The sequence below is a fragment of the Ailuropoda melanoleuca genome, chromosome 12, assembly GCF_002007445.2.
Source record: "Ailuropoda melanoleuca isolate Jingjing chromosome 12, ASM200744v2, whole genome shotgun sequence".
Lineage (NCBI taxonomy): Eukaryota > Metazoa > Chordata > Mammalia > Carnivora > Ursidae > Ailuropoda > Ailuropoda melanoleuca.
Genome location: NC_048229.1, coordinates 9122872 through 9143273, shown reverse-complemented (window position 1 = coordinate 9143273; position 20402 = coordinate 9122872). Strand labels below are relative to the sequence as shown.

Below are 20402 nucleotides of genomic sequence, written 5' to 3'. Positions count from 1 at the left end.
CCTGATGCGGGGCTCTATCCCAGGACTCTGGGATCACGCCCTGAGCTGAAGGCAGACGCTTAATGACTGAGCCACCCAGGTGCCCAAAGCATCTGACTCGGTTTCAGCTCAGGTCTTGATTTCAGGGTTGGTGGGATCGAGCCCTGCATTGGGCTCCCTGCTCACTGGGGAGCCTGCTTGAGATTCTCTCCCTCTGCCCCTCCCTCAACTGCAGTGTTCTCTCTCTTCTCTCTCAAATAAATAAATAAAACCTTAAAAAATTCATGTTTCAAAGCTTATTCCCTAATGAAAACAACTGCTGGAGTAAGTAGCAGCTAGCTTTTTTAGGTAGAACTTAGGTTCTCCAGTTAGCCACAGTCCTNTTGCTTAAGTGGCTGCCTTCAGCTCAGGTCATGATCCCGAGTCCCAGGATCGAGCCCACATCGGGCTCCCTGCTAAGCAGGGAGTCTGCTTCTCCCTCTGCCCCTCACCCCACTAGTGCTCTCTTTCTCTCAAATAAACGGGTGAAATCTTTAAAAAAAAAAAAAAAGTTTTGCCCTCAAACCATCACATTGTACACCTTAAAATATTACAATTTTTATTTGTCAGTTATTCCTCAATGAAGCTGGAAAAAATAAAATTTTTGCCAACTAGTGGATAGAAATGTTACTTTATAGTTTTTTCATTTTTTTTTTAAAGATTTTATTGAGAGAGCGTGTGCGTGTGTGCAAGCAGGAGGAGGGAGGGGCAGAGGGAGAGGGAGAAGCAGACTCCCTGTTGAGCAGGGAGCCCGATGGTGGGGCTTGGTCCCAGGATCCTGGGATCATGACCTGAGCTAAAGGTAGACGCTTAACTGACTGAGCCACCCAGGCACCCCTTGTTTTTCGTTTTTTAAAAGGCAGAACTTAAGAGTTGGGGTATTATATTTGATTGTTTAGGGATTATGTTGATTTAGGGATATGGATTCTCCCCCAGTGTTGTTTTAAAAATCATTTATCTATCTCACAAATACTGAATGTTTGTCTATGACAAGTATTGTATCCAAGTCAAAGATGAAAGATGCTCTCTCTGCCCTTGTGTCACAGTCTATAAGGGCAAATGCAGGGGGACCTGGCTGGCTCAGTTGGTAGAGCATGGGACTCTTGATCTCAGGGTTGTGGGTTCAAGCCCCATGTTGGATGTAGAGCTCAATTAAAAAAAAAAATAAGGGGAAATTCATCAGTAGACTATATTCTACGTTATGTGTTAATAAATGTTGTAAGAGACTTATTTAAAAAATTTAAAGATGGCAGAGGGAAGCAGTGATCAAACTGGTGGAGGTGCAGAGAAGGTGTTCAGGGAAGGATTACATTTGAACTTGCACAGTTCCTTGCAGAGAGGACTACATTTGAGCTGGGTCTTGGTCTTGGATGATGTTCACTGAGTAGAAAAGAGAGGAAAGGAGAATTCAGGCAGAGGGAACAGAGGAAAGGAATGGGGAGTTATGCTATAGCACAGGGATCTAGTGGAGCTACAAAGAGTTTGATGTGCTAGAACACAAGTGCTGTGGGAAATAAGTAGGAAGGAGACAGGCTAGATCCTGGAGGGTCTTATTTATATATTGTAAATATTTTGGGGAGCCCTGAGTTATTCCATGCTTCATCGAGTAACACCCAACCAAGAGAAGAGTAATGATCAGATGAGGCAAAACAAAATACTTTCTTCTTCCTTAGTGATAGGAGACATCTATGCCCTCCAAAGGGGGAAAAACTAAATGCTGTTAAGATTTAAAGTATACTTCAGTAATTAAAGAATGTCCTATTTCTCTTTATCCTAGCGGAGTTAGTTACAAAACTTTATGAGGCAGCTGTGAAGAAAGTTCCCAATAGTGAGGAGTATCACTCTCACCTCTTCATGGCTTATGCCAGAGTGGGCGAATACAAGAAAATGCAACAGGTAACTTGATTCCAAACCTCCTGGGCAAGTCTCTTTAAGTGTGACTTAATTGTAGGAATGTGTGTGCATGTATGGGGGTGTTTGCATGTGTGTGTAGAGCTGAATCTATGTATTTGTGTGTGGAGATCAGGCAAATGCTTTCTGTGTGTGTTTTAAAGATGAACTATTATTCAGGTTCTTTAGGTGTTTTATTTGGGGAACTCTTATTGTTCTTTGTGGCCTGGTGGTATGTTTTGTTTGGTTCCGGTAAGTTGACTTCAGATTGTCCCACTGCATGAGATTGCTGTTGTATTTTCAGAAAATGGGCAGAAATCCCAGAACAAAAAATGAACAGACTATAGAAAGATTAACTTTAAAGTTTACATCTAATTTGTAATTTAACTCTTTGTAGCCTGCTGAGATTTTTAAATCCAGCTGGGAGAACTCCCCACTACTTGGATACTTGTCTTTTTTGCCAGAGGCAGCTTATTCGCCAGTTAGCACATTTTAGATGTTCCATACGTTTAGATTTATGTGAAGGAGCCTCATTTGGACTAGGGGGTGGGTAAAGTCAGCATCCCAGAGAAATAAAACTGTTAAACCTATAAAGGGTTATGATGTCAAACTAGTATTTTTTTTAGAAATGGCTTTGTTTGTGGGTATAATTTCTTCTGAAAGCAAAGCTTTCTTACCTGGGTTTTTATTTTGTCTTATTCTTTACTTGAAATATCAGGCTATAACAATAGATAAATTAGGGAGGGTGGAAGATACTATGTTAATATAAATCCTTTCTCCTTAAAACTAATCTTTGTGTTTGCTTATGCAAGTTTTTAAATTGGAAGAATTTTTTTCCCCAAATATAATTCTTTGAAGAAGTTTTATTTACTGATGGAGTATATTCTCAGGAAAAATATTCAGAGATGATAATTTTTCTTTTAATGTAAAATGAGTATATATTTTTAAATTGGCAACACTAACATGTATATATGTAAACCTTTCATATCATTTTTACTTCTAGCAATGTTTTAAATTATATTAAATGTTCATTAGTACAGATACAGTTAAAGGAATTATGATTCATCCATATGGTAGAATAAAATGCAACACCCCACCTCCCCTCAAATAGTACTGTGTGTCTTTGTCTTTTTCTACCAGTCCATAAAGGATATATCTCTAAGGGAGTGTACTAAAATGTTACCAGGTTGTAGGCCTATGGATACTTTTAATTTTTTTTTTAAAGCATGTGTTAATTTTATGATCCCACAAAACATATTTTTGAACTATGTCTATTATATATACATGCAATAAAATAAAAAGGACAATTTCCTGCATGACAATATTAGGGTAAATTTTGAAAAAAGGAAAAAATCTGCCACTTGAACAGATTTTTTTTTATAGTTGAACTTTACATGTTGGCAGAGATATACATATACTTTTGCATCTTGCTCTTTGGAGCCACTGCTTTGATGTGGCTTAGTCGCTGATCCTTAATATGTTGTAGGTATAGCTTGTTTCTTTTTTTGTATGTTTGTTTTAAAGATTTTATTTATTGAGAGAGAGAGTGAGCTAGAGAGAGAAATGGAGCAGGGTGAGAGGCGGAGGGAGAGGGAGAAGCAGACCCCCCAATGAGCAGGGAGCCAGATGATGATGATGATGATGATGACAATGAGGACGACATGGGGCTTGATACCGGCACTCCGGGATCATGATCTGAGCTGAAGGCAGACGCTTAACCAACTGAGCCACCTAGGAGCCCCGCAATAGCTTTTTTTTACATTATTCCATTCTAATATATTGGAAGAATGGAGCTAGAGTACTGTTAAATGTTTCAGAATGAAATGTCTAATTTTTATTTTAGCTTTTTTGCTGCTTAAGATAGTCACAATTTCTTCGTTTATGTGTGTGTTTATTTTGAAGGTGGTATGTCAATCTGGGGTAATGGTTAGTTTACAAATTAAATGTCATGTTTCATGAGGGTGAACATTTTTGTTTTACTCACTGCTGAATCCTTAGGGCCTAGAATAGCATCTGCACAATAAATTTTTGTTAAATAAATGAATGATTTGCATTAACTGTTGGAGGTAAAAGGGAAGGAAGCCAGGGAATCAGAAAACTTAAGGACTTCTGTTGTCCCAAATGACATCCCTGGCAGATAATATTTAAAATAATCTTGAATGAAGGCTTGCTAGATGTTCAAAGGTGATTGGACTTTTCTTTTTCTGTAAATGACATCCCTTTCATCGTTTGTTCATTTGTTTTTTGACATTCCCATATTCTGCATCACCAGTTCACAGCCATGTTTTTTAAACTTTTCTGTCTTCCAAAGTTTTTTTTGTATCAGCGGAGTATCAGTGTCTGCAACATAGTACAGGGGGCAGGCATGAAATTTTTGTCTTATCTTTTGTATTAAAAATTCATATTAATTTTATATTCTCCTTTTTGTTTCTGTATGTCATTATAAAAATGTTTTCTTTCCCCAAATGATCAAGCAAAATTGGTTTTCTAACACTTTTCATTCCACTCCTCTAGAGTTTGGTGTTAGAATCAGGGACCTTAAGCCATCTTAGACTCTCCTTTTTTTTTTTTTCTTTTAAGATTTTATTTATTAGAGAGAGAGGGAGAGCAGGGAGAGAGCGAGGAGGGGGGAGGGGCAGAGGGGGAGGCAGAGAGAGAAGCAGACTCCCTCCCCACTGAGCAGGGAGCCTTATTCAGGGCTTGATCCCAGGACCTTGAGATCATGACCTGAGCCAAAGGCAGATGCTTAACCGACTGAGCCCCCTACCCCGCCACCCCCCAGGCGCCCCTTAGACTCTCCTTCTTATCCTGTATGTCCATTTTGTCTCTACATCATCTTGACTCTTTCTCCACAGTGTCTTTGAGGTCTGTTTTCTATTTGATCTACCTCATCCTGGTTTAGTTCTTCATTGCCTCATCTTTTCTATTTTTTCCCTTTATGGTACAGCTAAAATACTCTTCCTAGAAGGGTATAGATGTGTACATATCACACCCTTACGTTGTATAACAGACTCCTTTTTGAGTGCTTCACAACAAGGGTATCTCAGTTACCTTTCAGCCCTTTTCCCCTACCAGTCCTCTTAATCCTTATTTATAGCCAAACGTCCTATTTGTTCTTGTCAACATTTGTCTCTTGTTTCTTTAATATTTTTGTTCAGATTCATTTTGCTTCTACCTAGAATTGATTCACTCACTTAGCCACTCACCCCAAATATTTGTATTTATGTATATGTATTCTTAACCCCATTTTTGCCTGTAGACATTTTTGACCTTCAAGTTTCATCTGAAAGACTGTGACTTTGAAGAAGGCTTTATTGATTAAGTCCCCTTCCCTACCTTCCCTTTAAGAAAGAAAAAGAAAGGAATGAACAGACTTAACCATGCCTTTTTTGGAAACAAAAAGGCATCATGTTTTTGTATAGGATGTTTGTTTTTTTTGCCAAGTAAAATTTTAGTCATTTGAATATTTGTCTTATCTCTTTCCCTTGCTTTTAAGTGTGTTTGCTTTTAAGACTCAATATCTGTATCATGGGCAGTAATAGAAATTTTCTTCCACTTAATAGGGGCTCTGTGTGATTTTTCAAGTGGATTGAAGATAGGGAAAAGATTAAAAAACAAAATAGTAACTGTGACAATTAGCTGACTGAGTTCTTAGCATTGATTACTAGTTGGCTGATTATGGGCAGATTCTCAAATTATGCGTGAATAGATCTACTTTGTTCCTTGTTGCCATGTCCCTGCTTTTAAGGATTTCATATTATATATTTCACAAAGAAAGGGTTCAGTTCTAGTTAATGGTATCTTGAAAGAACCTGATTTTTCCTAACCTAAGAATTACTATTTTTTTTTAAAGATTTTATTTATTTCACAGAGAGAGAGACAGCCAGTAAGAGAGGGAACACAAACAGGGGGAGTGGGAAAGGAAGAAGCAGGCTCCCAGTGGAGCAGGGAGCCCGATGTGGGGCTCAATCCCAGGACACTGGGATCAGGCCCTGGGCCGAAGGCAGATGCTAATGACTGAGCCACCCAGTTGCCCCAAGAATTACCATTTTTTGAATAACGTCAGAGTAAACTTTTCTGAGTTTAAGTTTAAATATACTGTCTGGATTTTTTTTTTTTTAAGATTTTATTTTATTTATTCGACAGAGATAGAGACAGCCAGCGAGATAGGGAACACAAGCAGGGGGAGTGGGAGAGGAAGAAGCAGGCTCCTAGCAGAGGAGCCTGATGTGGGGCTCGATCCCATAACGCCAGGATCACGCCCTGAGCCAAAGGCAGACGCCTAACCGCTGTGCCACCCAGGCGCCCCTACTGTCTGGATTTTTTTATTTGTTTTACTCTAACTGGTTAGTGCAGTATTTTTAGGTAAGTTTGTTGGTGTACATTCATACGCCAAATTTTGTGTTTATTGGTAGTCTATCAAAACCATATTGGATTGCTGTATTTTCCAAAAATACTGGACTTTAATTTGAAGAAATCTGGTTCAAAAGGTGAAATATTCCTGATGTAAAAATTCACCTTTGTGATTACCTATATTGCTGTCCACTAGAGAATATCCATCAAGTCACTAGGCACTTACAGTAACTGGGGTGTATAGATGTGTTGCTGTTCTCCTAGGAAACTTCTTGCCACATATCTAGATCATTAATTGCCCTCTGTATGATGTTTTCTAAATTAAGTATTTATGGCTCTCTGTCTTTCAGGCTGGCATGGCTCTATATAAGATTGTCCCCAAAAACCCTTACTACTTTTGGTCTGTGATGAGCTTAATTATGCAAGTGAGTATGGCATTCAGAATGGGATTGAGATTTGTTTTTATTCTTGTATATAGTTATTGTCCTTAAATCTTCTTCTGAACACTTCGGGTAATGTGTTGCAGCGTGTGTCAAACAGGGATTTTACATATTGTCAGTTGACTTTTTGAGTTGGGGAGTTCTGGTACTTATTCCTTATGAGTTTGGTATATCGGTTTATTTGTGTGTAGCACAGACTGTATCCCCTGAATCTTAGATCCTTACCGGGTTATTTGATCAAGAATGAGCCTCGAAATATTTGGTATTTTGACTTGAGGTTTGTCTTTAGGACAGTATTGTTTGTCAGTGAACACGTTATTGAACTGGATGGCCTTGTTTTATCAATTCTGGTTTTTGAACCTCAGTTTGCTCTTTTGCAGAATGGAGATGCTTATTTCCCAGAGCTACTGTAAGGACCAAAAGGAGATAGTGTGTAAGAGAAGATGAGGAGGAAAGAGTTAAAATGTAGCAAAGTCAGAGAGGCTCTGGGTTCAGGCAGGTCTTATACTGGTTTCAGTACATGTCTTAACCGTTGGGGAAGCTCTTAGTTTATCTATGAAATAAGCATAATAGCTACCTTGAGCTACTGAGCTCTGAGCAGAATCTCAGGCAATGTTAAAATTATTAATATGGATTGATTTTAATTATCAATCTAGGATAATCTTAATTATCAAAACTAGTTAATAGTAGGCTATGTAAATGGAAGGTATTGGCGTTTTCCCTCTAATACGTGAACATCTCAAAAGGCTTTTCTCTTCAAACGCCTTTACATATAATAAACAGTATAGGCATACTCCCTCTTAACATAGTTCTAGAAAAATGTATGAATAACCCATTTAAAAGTTAGGCCATATTGTGGAAACCCAGTTTGTCAAAAATGTATAGGATGATGAATCTTTAATAAATCTCTTCTAAAGCAAACCACTCTGTAATGTATCTTTGTGGCAAGTTTAATTTAGGTCTGATATTTGAAATAGTGGATTGATAATTATGTGCTGGGGTCACAGTAATGGTCTGCCTGGTAATAATATAAATAGTGCAAGCAGGGGAGAAATTAGAGTGAAACATTTATTTTTTCTTCTATAGTCTATATCGGCACAGGATGAAAACCTCTCAAAAACAATGTTTCTGCCCCTCGCTGAAAGAATGGTAGAAAAAATGGTGAAAGAGGACAAGATAGAAGCCGAGGCTGAAGTGAGTAATGGAGGTCCTACAAAAGCGAATACTTTTGTATTCGCATGAGTTTGATACGCTACAATATTATGCTACAGTATTATAAACCACTGCCTTATTCCAGTTAGAGAGCTGGGTCCTCACTCTTGCCTTTTGTGTAAATATGAAGCTTTGGAAGTACCCAGCTTAAGTATAATGAACATTCTTCCTGCTGATTTCATCTCATTTGAAGATAGTGTTCTTTTCTATTAGATACATTTTAAATTAAAATAAAATAAAATTTTTTTTAGTAGGCTCCACGCAGGACTCGAATTCATGACCTTGATATCAAGACCTGAGCCGATACCAGGAGTCCGACAGTTAACTGACTGAGCCACCCAGATGCCCCTAGATAACTTTTTAAAAGCATGCAAATGACTATTTTTATTGGAAAGTTTTGATTGTGCGTTTCTTACTTGTTTTTTTCTGTAAGGTTGAACTTTATTATATGATTTTGGAACGTTTGGGAAAGTACCAGGAAGCCTTGGATGTTATCAGAGGAAAATTAGGAGGTAATTTGTAAAGTATTCTTAAAGTTTTTTTTCCTTCTATTTAAACATGAAAAAAATATTTTTAAAGATTTTATTTATTTGAGAGTGAGTGAGAGAGCGAGCACAAGCTGGGGGGGCGTGGGAGGAGAGGCTGAGGGAGAAGCAGACTCCCTGCTGAGCACAGAGCCTGACTTGGGGCTCATCCCAGGACCCTGAGACCATGACCTGAGCCAAAGGCAGACGCTTAACCGGCTGAGCCACCCAGGTGCCCCAAACACGAAAAATATTTATTGTGGACAATTTCTTCCTTATACAGAAGCATAAAGATATAAAAACATTAAAAAAATCCCTTGTGATCATTTTATGTTCTTCCAGACTTTCCTGTATGTTATACATTTACTTTTAAAAAATATTTTATTTTTAAAAAGATTTATTTGTCAGAGAAGAGAGAGAGGGAGAGAGCACAAGTAAGGGAACAGCAGGCAGAGGGAGAAGCAGGATCCCTGCCGAGCAAGGAGCCCCATGTGGGACTCGATCCCAGGATCCTGGGATCATGACCTGAGCCGAAGGCAGACACTTAACCCACTGAGCCACCCAGGTGTCCCTAAAAAATATTTTAAAACAAAATAATTTGTGGTTTCAGAAAATTGAAGATGTGTGAAAGAAAGATTATACCCCAGATCTCCAATCCTTTGTCCTCTAGGTTCTTAGCCAGTTACTTGTTCTGTGTATCCTTCTAAAGATGTACTTTCCCCTCCCTCTTCGTCCTCCCAGTTTTTTCAAACCATGAATGAGAATGTACTCTACCTAGCTCATAGAGAAATCTGATTCAGTTGGCACAATGTTTTTATTAACAGTTTTTTTTTCTTGAAGATTTTTAAATATTGTTTGTCTGTAGTCAGGATTTGTACCCTGGGTACAAACATTCTTTGTTTCCCTGCCTGTCCTATGAAGGCATTTTGAATTTGTGGCTTTTGCTCTGTATCCTCTTATGCCCTTTTTTTTTTTTTTTGACTTAACAGTGCGTCTTAGAGATAAACCTCATTACCTCACTATCTTTAATGACTGTCCAGTGTTTCCTAGTATAAATGTAGACAATTTACTTAACCAGGCCTTAATGGATATTTAGGTTATTTGCAGAGAACACCTTTGTTACAAACCAGATTGCCCTCTAAGAGCTACGGTGTGTATTCCCACCTGCTGTGTTTACTATCAGTTTGTGAGAGGGCCTGCTTCTTGTATACTTAACAACTTAAACTGTTATTTCAAGCTTGTTTTTTAAAGCATTTATTTATTTATTTATTTGAGAGTGAGAGAGTGAGTATGAGGCGGGAGAGGAGCAGAGGGAGAGACACAAGCGGACTGCATGCTGGGCGTGGAGCCAGAGCGGGGATCAATCATATGACCCTGAGACCAAGACCTGAGCTGAAACCAAGAGTTGGACGCTTAACTAACTGAGCCACCCAGACACACCAAGCTTTTTTTTTTTTTTTTCTCCAAAGTACTACACCCAACATGGGGCTGAAACTCACAATTCTGAGAGCAAGAATCACATGCTCTACTGACTGAGCCAGCCAGGCACTCCTATTTCAAACTTTTTAATGTTTTTCAACTTGATAGATAAAACATATCTTACAATTTTTATTTAATTCTGAGGGAGAATAATTTTTTGATTTGTTTAAAAGCCATTGATACTTTCTTTGAGCTGCTTTTCCTTATCCTTTGCCTAGTTCTATTTTTTTTTTTTTAAGATTTTTAACTTATTTGACAGAGACAGCCAGCGATAGAGGGAACACAGCAGGGGGAGTGGGAGAGGAAGAAGCAGGCTCCTAGCGGAGAAGCTTGATGTGGGGCTCGATCCTAGAACGCCAGGATCACGCCCTGAGCGGAAGGCAGACGCTTAACGACTAAGCCACCCAGGCACCCCCTTTTGCCTAGTTCTAAAAATGTGGTTAATCTTAATGATTTGCAAGAGCACTTTATATGTTAAAGAAGTTAGCTCTTTTCCATTGAGGTGAAAATACTTCTTCCCTTTTTGTTGGAAAACTTATTTCTGGGACCATCATAGATTTATTGAGCCATTCCCCTTTGAAGATGTTTATGACAAAGATTTAGGTTCCTAAACATTTACCAATTTTTGAGATTTCTGTAGGAGAAAGTCCTGGAAATCCAGTGTTGTTTTGACAAACCTGGTTTTTAATTGTGCCTTTATAGTCATTGGGGGAATCTAACTATAGATGAGTAGCCTCAGATCTCTCATTAGGGGCAGTCATTAAAAAACTTTATTTCAGGGATCCCTTGGTGGCTCATTCAGTAAAGCATCTGCCTTTGGCTCAGGTCCTGATCCCAGGGCCCTGGGATTGAGTCCCTCATGGGGCTCCCTGCTCAGCGGGAGCCTGCTTTTCCCTCTGCCTGCCACTTCTCCTGCTTGTGCTTTCTCTCTCTGACAAGTAAATAATAAAATCTTAAAAAAATAATAAAAAAATAAAACCTGTATTTCATAGAGGTGTGTATATCCTTTACTTGACAGTTTGTGGTCATAAAACTAACACTAACTGATAGTTAACTAATTATGTGAAACGTAGGAGTTTTAGTTGTTTTTTTTTTTTTTTTAAGATTGATTTATTTGAGAGAGAGAGAGAGGGAGAGAAAGTGAGCATGAGCAGGGCGGAGGGGAGGAGAGGGGTAGAGGGAGGGGGAGAAGCAGACTCCATACGTAGCATGGATCCTGATGCCGGCAGATCCCAGGACCCTGCTATCATGACCTGAGCTGAAGTTGGACGCTTAACCGATTGAGCCACTCAGGCACCAGCCCCCCCCCCTTTTTAAAAGATCTTATTTATTTGAGAGAGAAAGATTATATTATTGTTGTAATGTTACTTATTCTTTAATTTCAGCCTCCTTGCAGATGGGTATAAATCAGCCTCTGTTTTTACCCAGCTGGATTGTAGTTTAGGATAGTTAAAATGTAGATTATCTGTAGGAAATTCATAATATAATTATTGATATCCGTAATCTGCTAAGCTGTTCTGAAAGGTTGGGGCAAATCTAATTTGTTCAGAAACAACAGTCATAGTGTTTCTGTTCCCAGCTGTTGAGAACGTGTTTGATTCATCTCTGTTCATTTTTGTATTCCTCCTAACATCTCACCTTGCTCATCCCATTCCAGTCCAAGCTCATTCAGTGTTTTGGAACTGTATGTATAGATGGGAAATCTGTCTGTGGACCAAATATAATAGTTCCTAGATGCTTTTTGGGTTTTATAGGTGTATCCCATGTATTAAATCCTCAACTCAGTACATTCTGGATCCTTGTGGTTTATAGAAAAAAGTGATTATAAAAGTTTAGTATCAGAAATGTACTTTTTTCTTTTCAGGAAAATAATCTTTGGTAAGATAATAGTTTGTATCTAGTAGCAGTCCCATTTTCTAAGAGAAGGAATAAGAAAATGTGACATTTTCCTTCCTCTGTTTGGACTTTATTCTGGTTTCTGAGCAGAAATGAAACCAGCTTACCAATTTTTATAACTTTTAATTGTAGAGAAGTTGACAAGTGAGATTCAGAGTCGGGAAAATAAATGCATGGCTATGTATAAGAAGCTGAGCCGGTGGCCAGAGTGCAATGCCCTTTCCAGGCGCCTCTTACTGAAAAAGTGAGTAGATGCTTCTCTTTGGACTATGAGACTGGAGTGGGGGCTCTCAGGTGTCACTACTGAATTTTTTTTTTTTTTTTTTGGTCTGTTTCTCTTATATTGCCTGGGCATAAATCTTTTAGTAGTGTGCCCTAGGTATTTTTAAAAGTTTTTGATGAACCTTTCTCTTTCAGTAAAGGGGTGTAATGGAACTTCTGCCACCAGGGTGCTGAGTATTACGTCTTCAGGATGAATGCTAAATATCATTAATTTGTTAAATTCAGTATTGGTCTAAAAGAAACACGTTCCCCGCTGCCCCCCTGCCCTATTTTGGGGAAGTGCTAATGTGGGAGTTTTCTGTTGGGAATATTAGTTTTCTGGACCTTGTTATTTCATTGAAGGAAATAATTGTTTCCTGAAAGTTTTTTACTTTTTTTTTTTCTTTAAAAGTTTCTTACTTTGAAAATGCCTCTGGAGTTGCCCTTTTAGGGCGGCAGAGGAAATTCAGAGGGAGGGTTGGGCTTCTAGTAAAGACAAAAATGTAACCTAGAAAATAAGTTGAGTATCATGGTTCCTAGGGCCGATTTGTCACAACTTGGGTTTAATCCTGTGTGCACCATTCAATCTGATTTTAGCTCAGATGACTGGCAGTTCTATCTGACTTATTTCGATTCTGTCTTTCGACTGATTGAAGAGTCCTGGACTCCTCCTGCTGAAGGTGAACAGTAAGTGGACTCCTTTCCTGAATTACAGTGGCACTTTTTAGCACGGTGTAGCAGAAGGATCTCACTGGAAGCCTAATAGAATTCCCTTTTTTGGTCTCAATAGTGTATCCCTTTCAAAGTAAGATTTTTCATTTTTTTTAAATTATAAAATAAATACGTGTTCACCATAAAAATCTTAAACTAGTGCAGAAATGTATGATGTAGAAAGTATTTGTTTCTAGTTATCTCACCATCCCAGAAATGGTATTTTTTTTCCTTTTTCCACTTTCACTGAGCTATAGGTGACTCAGAGGTAACTCCTTTTTTTTTTTTTTTTTTTTAAGTAATCTCTATGCCCAGTGTGGGGCTTGAATTCATGACCCCTCGAGCCAGCCAGGTCCCCACAGAGATAACTCTTTTTTTTTTTTTTTAAAGATTTATTTATTTATTCGACAGAGATAGAGACAGCCAGCGAGAGAGGGAACACAAGCAGGGGGAGTGGGAGAGGAAGAAGCAGGCTCATAGTCCAAGAGCCTGATGTGGGGCTCGATCTCATAACGCCGAGATCACGCCCTGAGCCGAAGGCAGACGCTTAACCGCTGTGCCACCCAGGCGCCCCCCACAGAGATAACTCTTGATAGCAGTTTAGAGTCTTTTCTTCCAGATTTATTTCTGTCAATATAGTAACATAATTATTCTCATTATTTAACATAAAAATGCAGTCATATTAGGCATAATGGTTTGCAACTTGATATTTTCTCCCTTAAAATATATCTTGGAAAAAAAATATATATCTTGGGTGTGTTCCATACATGGTATATATAGATTGGTTTCATCCTTTTTAGTGACTTTAGAGAACTCCGCTTTAGAGGTGTTACATAATTCATTTAACCTGTCCCCCATTGATGGACTGATGGACACTTGGATTGTTGCTGGTTTCCTTTTTTTTTTTCCCCTTTGCTATTCTAGACAAAAACACAAACATTAATGGGATCTTTTTAAAAAGCAAGCAGGATTTAAGATGGTGATGAGCTGATGCTTACTTTTTTATTAGGCAATATTTTATATATATAAAGTTATCCATTCTTCTTTTTTATTTTTTTTTTCAGAAAGAGGTAGAGGTAATTCATCACGGTGCAGTAATCAGATGCCAAAATTGGGAGTAATCCTGTTCCATGTTACTTGTCAGAATGTGCTCATAGTTCTCTTTTACTCCCATATTTTATAATTATCAGAGTGCTTTTTATTTTTCAATTTGTTTCTTGAAATCAGTTAGGCTTTACTTTTAAGGTTTAGGATGGACAGTGGAGGTACAAGATACCTTTTTTCATGTGTTTATACCTAGCTCTTTAGAAGGAGAAGTGCATTATTCTGCAGAAGAAGCTGTGAAATTTATAGAAGGTCGGATAACAGAAGAATCGAAAAGTTCCCGCCATCTCCGAGGACCACATCTCGCTAAACTGGAACTGATTAGACGTTTAAGACGTCAGGGTTTTAATGATGAGTACAAACTGGGTAAGAACCCTTTATATTATTTGGAGAAGATACTGGGCTGCCCTCCATACCCAAGTGCAGTGTTCATTCTCTGAGGTCTCTGATGATGAAGACATGTTGGGAGGCAAACATCTTCATAACCTGAAAATATTTACTCATGAATGGATTACTGATATCGTTAGCCCTCAGTCGTATCTTCAACTCGACGTTAGCATCTCTTCCTCTTCCACCAGAGTCTTTATCAGGCATTCTTTTTTGACCCAACATTAATGTCAAAATCAGTTTCAAAGTAAAATAGCCAGTTTTGTAAAAGTTTCAAGATTTCATGAAGTGGATGAAAGGTTTCTTGAAAATCTGCTTCAAGTACTCACAAAACCATTGATGAAAGAACATATAGCAGAGTTAGAGCAATTAACAGTTAAGAGAAAATTTACAAGGACAATGACAAGAGAGGAGAAAAACATGATTTGGGTAGTAGAACATGAAGAGAGGCCTTCAGGAAAGTTGGTGAAGCCCTTAGATGTTTTCTGAAAATGGTTCTTTCTGAGCTTATTTCACAAGAAATGAAGGGTGTCATATTGTGCTAGTTCAAAATTTTGAAAAATGGCACACTTTTCCTCAGCAGTAATTCTTTGCTCATACTAAGAATTAGCTTATAGTTCAGTTATGACCTAAGTTTTGTTAAGTTTAATATAATAAACTTTCTTAATTTTTTAGTTTCATTTTTTTTAAAGATAAAGCTCCAAAGAAAACTTTTTTCCCCCTGCTTATCATTATGGAAATTTGGTTTCATTAAAAGTTGATCAGGAGAGTCTTTTTTAATCACCAGTTGTCCTGAGATAATGAGCACTTCCAGTATCTAAAACCTATCTTAGATCATCTCTGTTCATTTTAATCATCTAATGCTCTTTGCAGCTCTTTCTAAAATTAGCTGTGGACTTCTCTCATTCCCTTTGTAGAGTTTTCACAGTCAGTTTTGAATTCCATGTTGACTTCTTTAGGTCTACTTCAGGAACCTTAGTCTCTATTAGTTCCAGAATTGCAAATGAAAATTTTCATTTGATCCTCAGCAAAATGTTAAGATAGATTCCAAAGAATTGCTTCTTTCCAAAGCTGGATATAAAATTATGTGGATCTGCTTTGGCACTTGCTATGTCCATCTTCTGTCTTTCTCTTCTTTGTTACCAGCCTGCATAATAGAAATTTGTGAGCTTGGCTAGTCTCCACAATTTTTTTACCGAAGTAAACTCTACTTGCAACATGGGGCTTGAACTCACAACCCCAAAATCAAGAGTCACATGCTCTACCAATTGAGCCAGTTAGGCGTCCCTCCACAATTTTTTTTTTTTTAAGATTTTATTTATTTATTTGAGAGAGAGCGCAAGCAGGGAGGAAGGGACAGAAGGAGAGGGAGAAGCCAGCTCCCTGCTGAGCAGGACCCTGGGATCATGATCTGAGCTGGAGGCAGACACTTAACCGACTGAGCCACCCAGGTATCCCCACAAAATTTTTTTACCCAGACCAGTAAGTGATTCTTAGTGTCTTGGATCAGATTTCTGTGAGAATCTGATTAAAGCCATGGACTTTTGTTCCCAGAAATGTGAAGAGAAACCAAGACCTAAAATCTTACAGAAACTCTGGTTCAATTTGAGAGCGTTTTATTTTTTATTGTTTTAGTTTTTGTTCTTAATTTTTTTTAATTTTTTGTTTTTAATTTTGTTTTTAATTTGAGGAAAAATAAAAGGCACTGGTAGCTTTTGCAGATCCAGGTTTAAATTTTCCATAGTGAGTGATCTTGTTGGGAGCTATTGGCTTATGACTCTTCTCATTTATTTTCTCTTCTGTTGGTGTGGCTGTTAAACATTCCCTTTAATTTAGTTAACATTTAATACTTGTTAAGTAGTTCAAGAACTGTAGAAAGAAGCATGTTTGTTTAATGTTTGTATATAAACTTCAGTCTTTATTTAAATTTTAATGAAAACTTTTTAGTTAATTAAACTTTAATTAATGAAAAGTGTTGCATTTCCTAAGTGTAATAACAAGTAAACTGAGGTGGTAAGATTCAGCTCCTTTTTAAAGTAATTGTTTAAATGGGCAAGCCATCCTGCAACCCTCATTGTCATTCTCATTCAAGCAAACTTTTATTTGTTAAAGATTTTATTTATTTTTTAGAAAGAGTGCATATGAGCCGGGGGGAGGGGCAAAGGGAGAAGCAGATTCCCTGATGGGTAGGGAGCCCGATGTAGGGCTCGATCCTAGGACCCCGAGGTCATGACCTGAGCCGAGGGCAGGTTTAACCAACTGAGCCACCCAGGCGTCCTATCAAGCAAAATTTTAATTTAATTGAAATAAATGTTTTTCAAGTCAGACCTCTTAAATTAGAAATTGCTTCCGTTCATTAATTAATTAATGATTTCTTTTTTTCTCTCAGGTGATCCAGAAGAATTAATGTTCCAGTATTTTAAAAAGTTTGGGGATAAACCTTGTTGTTTTACAGACCTCAAGGTGTTTGTTGACCTCTTGCCTGCTACACAGTGTACAAAAGTAGGTACAGTTCAGAATTCTGTTGGGTGCCTGTATTTACTGTAACTAGGTTAAATGTGTGTGTGAGAGTGGTAAACATGAGGTGCTAAGGTAACAGCTCTAGCAAGCCAAGGACTTCGGGTGCGATCAGATTAAGACATGATTTCTTGTTAAATTAAGCCACAAGGAGAATAAGCCTCTGATGGATAATTGGTTTGTCTTTTTATTTTATGGTGTTTTTTGTTTTGTTTTTTTAGGTAATTATAGATTTACATGTAGTTGTAAGAGAAATAATACAGAGAGCTCTGTATACCTCATTCCCATTTTGCTCCATTGGTAACATTTTGCATAACTATGTGTAGTATCATAATTAGGCAATTGACAGTGATACAATTCACTGATCTTATCCAGATTTCACCAGTTTTACATCTGTGTGTGTCCGTGTGGTACGTTACATGTGTATTTAGAGCAGTATGTAGTGCATGTAGATTCAGTGACCCCCACCAGCTTCAAGATACAGAACAGTTCCACCACCAGGATCCCATGCACTACCGCTTTTTACCCACAGCCATCTCCCTGCGCCTCCCCCTTTCCCTGTCTCTGTCCCGTGGCAATCACTAATATGGTTTCTGTTTCTGTAATTTTGTCATTTCAAGAATATTATGTAATAGAATCATATTATGTGTAACTTTTTGAGTTTGGCTTTTTTCCTCCCTCAGCATAATTCCCTGGAGCTTCATCCATGTTACATATTTCGATAGTTCATTTTTTTGTATTGCTGAATAGTATTCTGTGGTATGGATGTGCCACCATTTCTTTAATCTGTTGAAGAACATCCAGTTTTCTGTTTCTGGCTGTTACAAATAGAGCTGCTGTGGACATTTGTGTGTGGGTTTTTTTGTGTGAACTTAAATCTTCATTTCTCTGAAAAAAATGCCCAGTGATAGCTGCATGTTTAGTTGTTGTTTTGTTTTTTTTAAAGAAATGGCCAGACTTTTTCACAGTGGCTATTGCATTTTAAATTCCTGTTAGCAGTGAATGAGTGATCCAGTTTCTCTGCGTCTTCATCAGCATTTAGTGTTGTCACTTTTTTAGCCATTCTGCTAGGCACGTAGTGATATTTTGTGGTGGTTTTAATGTGCATTTTCCTAATGGTTAATGATGTCGAACATCTCATGCTTATTTGCCAGCTTTATATTCTCAGTGAAATGTGTGTTTCTGTCCTTTGCTCCCTTTCTAGTTTGTCTGTTTTTGGTTTTTTACTGTTGAGTTTTGAGAGGTTAGGTATTCTAGATACAACTCCTTTGTCAGATATGTGGTTTCACATATTTTCTCCCGTCTGTGCTTGTCTCTCATCCTTTAATAGGATCCTTTGCAGAACAAGGTTTTATATTTTGAGGCATTTATTTTGGAATAATTTTAGATTTACAGAAAAGTCACAAAGATAGTACAGAAAGTTACACTATACTCTTAACCCTTGCTTATTAATATCTTAAATTACCACGATACATTTGTCAACACTAAGAAACTGATACTGGTACGTTACTATTAATGAACCCCTAGATTTTATTTAGATTTCTCCAGTTTTCCCATTAATGTCCTTTGTCTGTTCTGTGATCTTATCCAGAATACCACATTGTAGTTAATTGTCATATATTGGGAGTTTTTTATGTGAATGAACCAATGTAAATCTATTATATAACGAGATGAAGAACCTTATCTTTAGACTCCTCATCCACAGCAACACGTATTGGGTCAGATTGCTGGGAACTTCATACCCTGTTCCACATTAAAGATTTTTAGCATTTAGTCCAGAGTGTCCTTGGTAACGGGCAGCTGGAGTACTCTACCAATTGGAAGAACAGTGTATGTGAAGTAGGATAGAGCACCATATAAAGAAATAGTGACAGGTATAAAAGAAAGTCTGTGAGTTTGATAAGTTTTACTCATAAATACCTCTATAATTAGTGAAGGTTGCTGTGAAGCCTTCCTATCACAGGGTTGCCACCACTTGTTATTCCAGAATGCCTTCTGTCACCCCCATAGTGGAAGTGACTAGAGTATTTGCTTGTTGGTCATATCTTCAGTTCACTGGGCTTGATAGGCAGTCTTGAGGGCAGATGGAACAGTGCATTCCCTAACTGGTAAGTAGGCAGTGGTCTCTATTGGTTCTGAATTGACTGTCACCATTCATTTTGGTTTAGTAAAGCTGTTCTTGGAGTGCTGTGCTTACAGGGCTCAGGCCAAGCTTCAGAAGTTTCCGGATTAATTGCAGCATATCCAGAAAAGGGGTTCTGGGTTGTAGAAGGACTGAAAAGAATAGGAGAGAGAAATGGTTGAGTGGAAGAGAGGTTTGGTCTGCTGAGGACAGAGTCCTTCCTTTCTCGTAATTGAAAAGCTCCTGTATAAAAGGGGAGTGAGAATTGGGATCAGCAAGAATTTGTTACAGTGAATTCAGAATTTGGCCAGTGGAAAAAAGATCTTTCTAGTAGTTAGATTCTCTAAAAACATAGTGTGTGAGTTTCACGTAGATTTAAGCAGAATCTAGAACCATGTGGAAGAGATTCCTACAGTTAGTATTTGTTGCACATATTATGTACTAAGATTTGGAACAATTGATCACGGACATCCGTTGGTTCCCATCTTGTAAGTCGAAGCATCAAATAATGGGGCTGCATTAAAGGAACACTTAAATTGCCTTCAGCTGAGATTCATAAGGGTTTGCTAATGTGAATCTAGTACAAGCAGCTCTACTGTATTAGTCTGTTTGAAAGTCTTAGGTCATCTCATGTGACCTCCTATAGTAATAATCTATTGAGAAAGGAACTCTCTAGAAATGCTGGAATACTAGCAGCGATAGGTAGTCGTTGTTCTATGAGACGAAGGATTTAAAGCTGTTGCAGTGAGTTTTGTAGTTCACGTAAATATTTCATTCGGAACGGTAATTTTGCTGCCACTACTTTTTAAATGTAGGATGACTTCAGTAGCTAAAAATTCTGCCACTCAGCAATGTGTTTGTCAGAGGATTGCAAACTATTCAAGTAAATTTCAAGCTGAGAGCTATAGTCCCAATCTTTTAAAACTGGGACTAGCCCTTTTGAGTAGGCCACTGAACCCAGTTGTCCTGAAGTGGGTCTCGCAGAGTGATGTATTTATCTTTTGATTTCCTTTGCCTTGAGGTTTTAAGCTAAACAAATGATTCCAGTTTTTAAAGAAGCTTTTTGCATAGCAGTAAGACTATACAGACTAGAATAAAGAATTAATGTCTTGTTTCATGAGAAAAACCTATCTGAAAGATTGTTTGGCATTCCCTGAAGAAGGCATTAATAGTTAGCATCACTAATACATAAGCTAGCTTACAGGAATGGAACAGCTGCAATAGAAGCTATAAGGCATTTAATCAAAAATATGAAAACCAGTGCTGCAGTTTCTTTGTTGCAAATGATTATCTGATCATAATAATTAAAATTCATCCAATTGGAGAAAAATTGAAGCAGAATTGTTACAGATGTAAAACTGCGTGAGTGGGGATTTCTTTTTAATTTTTATTTGTGTCAAAAAATTGCATGGCTAAAGTTGAAAACCCAAGTGGTACTACAAGGCTTCTATTGAAAAACACTAGCAGCTCTTTGCCACCTTCACCCTG

The 20402-nt window shown here is 37.9% G+C and overlaps 1 protein-coding gene across 2 annotated transcripts in view; it reads left to right on the top strand.

Annotated features, from left to right (window-relative positions):
- Positions 1-20402, top strand: part of NAA25 (N-alpha-acetyltransferase 25, NatB auxiliary subunit) — a 69771-nt gene that overhangs the window by 12839 nt on the left and 36530 nt on the right. For both annotated transcript variants that reach the window (XM_034639697.1, XM_002925235.4), the window contains exons 4-11: positions 1796-1914; positions 6612-6686; positions 7788-7895; positions 8347-8425; positions 11945-12056; positions 12671-12760; positions 14085-14254; positions 16665-16777. In XM_034639697.1, the coding sequence (XP_034495588.1) occupies positions 1796-1914; positions 6612-6686; positions 7788-7895; positions 8347-8425; positions 11945-12056; positions 12671-12760; positions 14085-14254; positions 16665-16777 (866 nt within the window). The remainder of the gene's footprint in view (positions 1-1795; positions 1915-6611; positions 6687-7787; positions 7896-8346; positions 8426-11944; positions 12057-12670; positions 12761-14084; positions 14255-16664; positions 16778-20402) is intronic.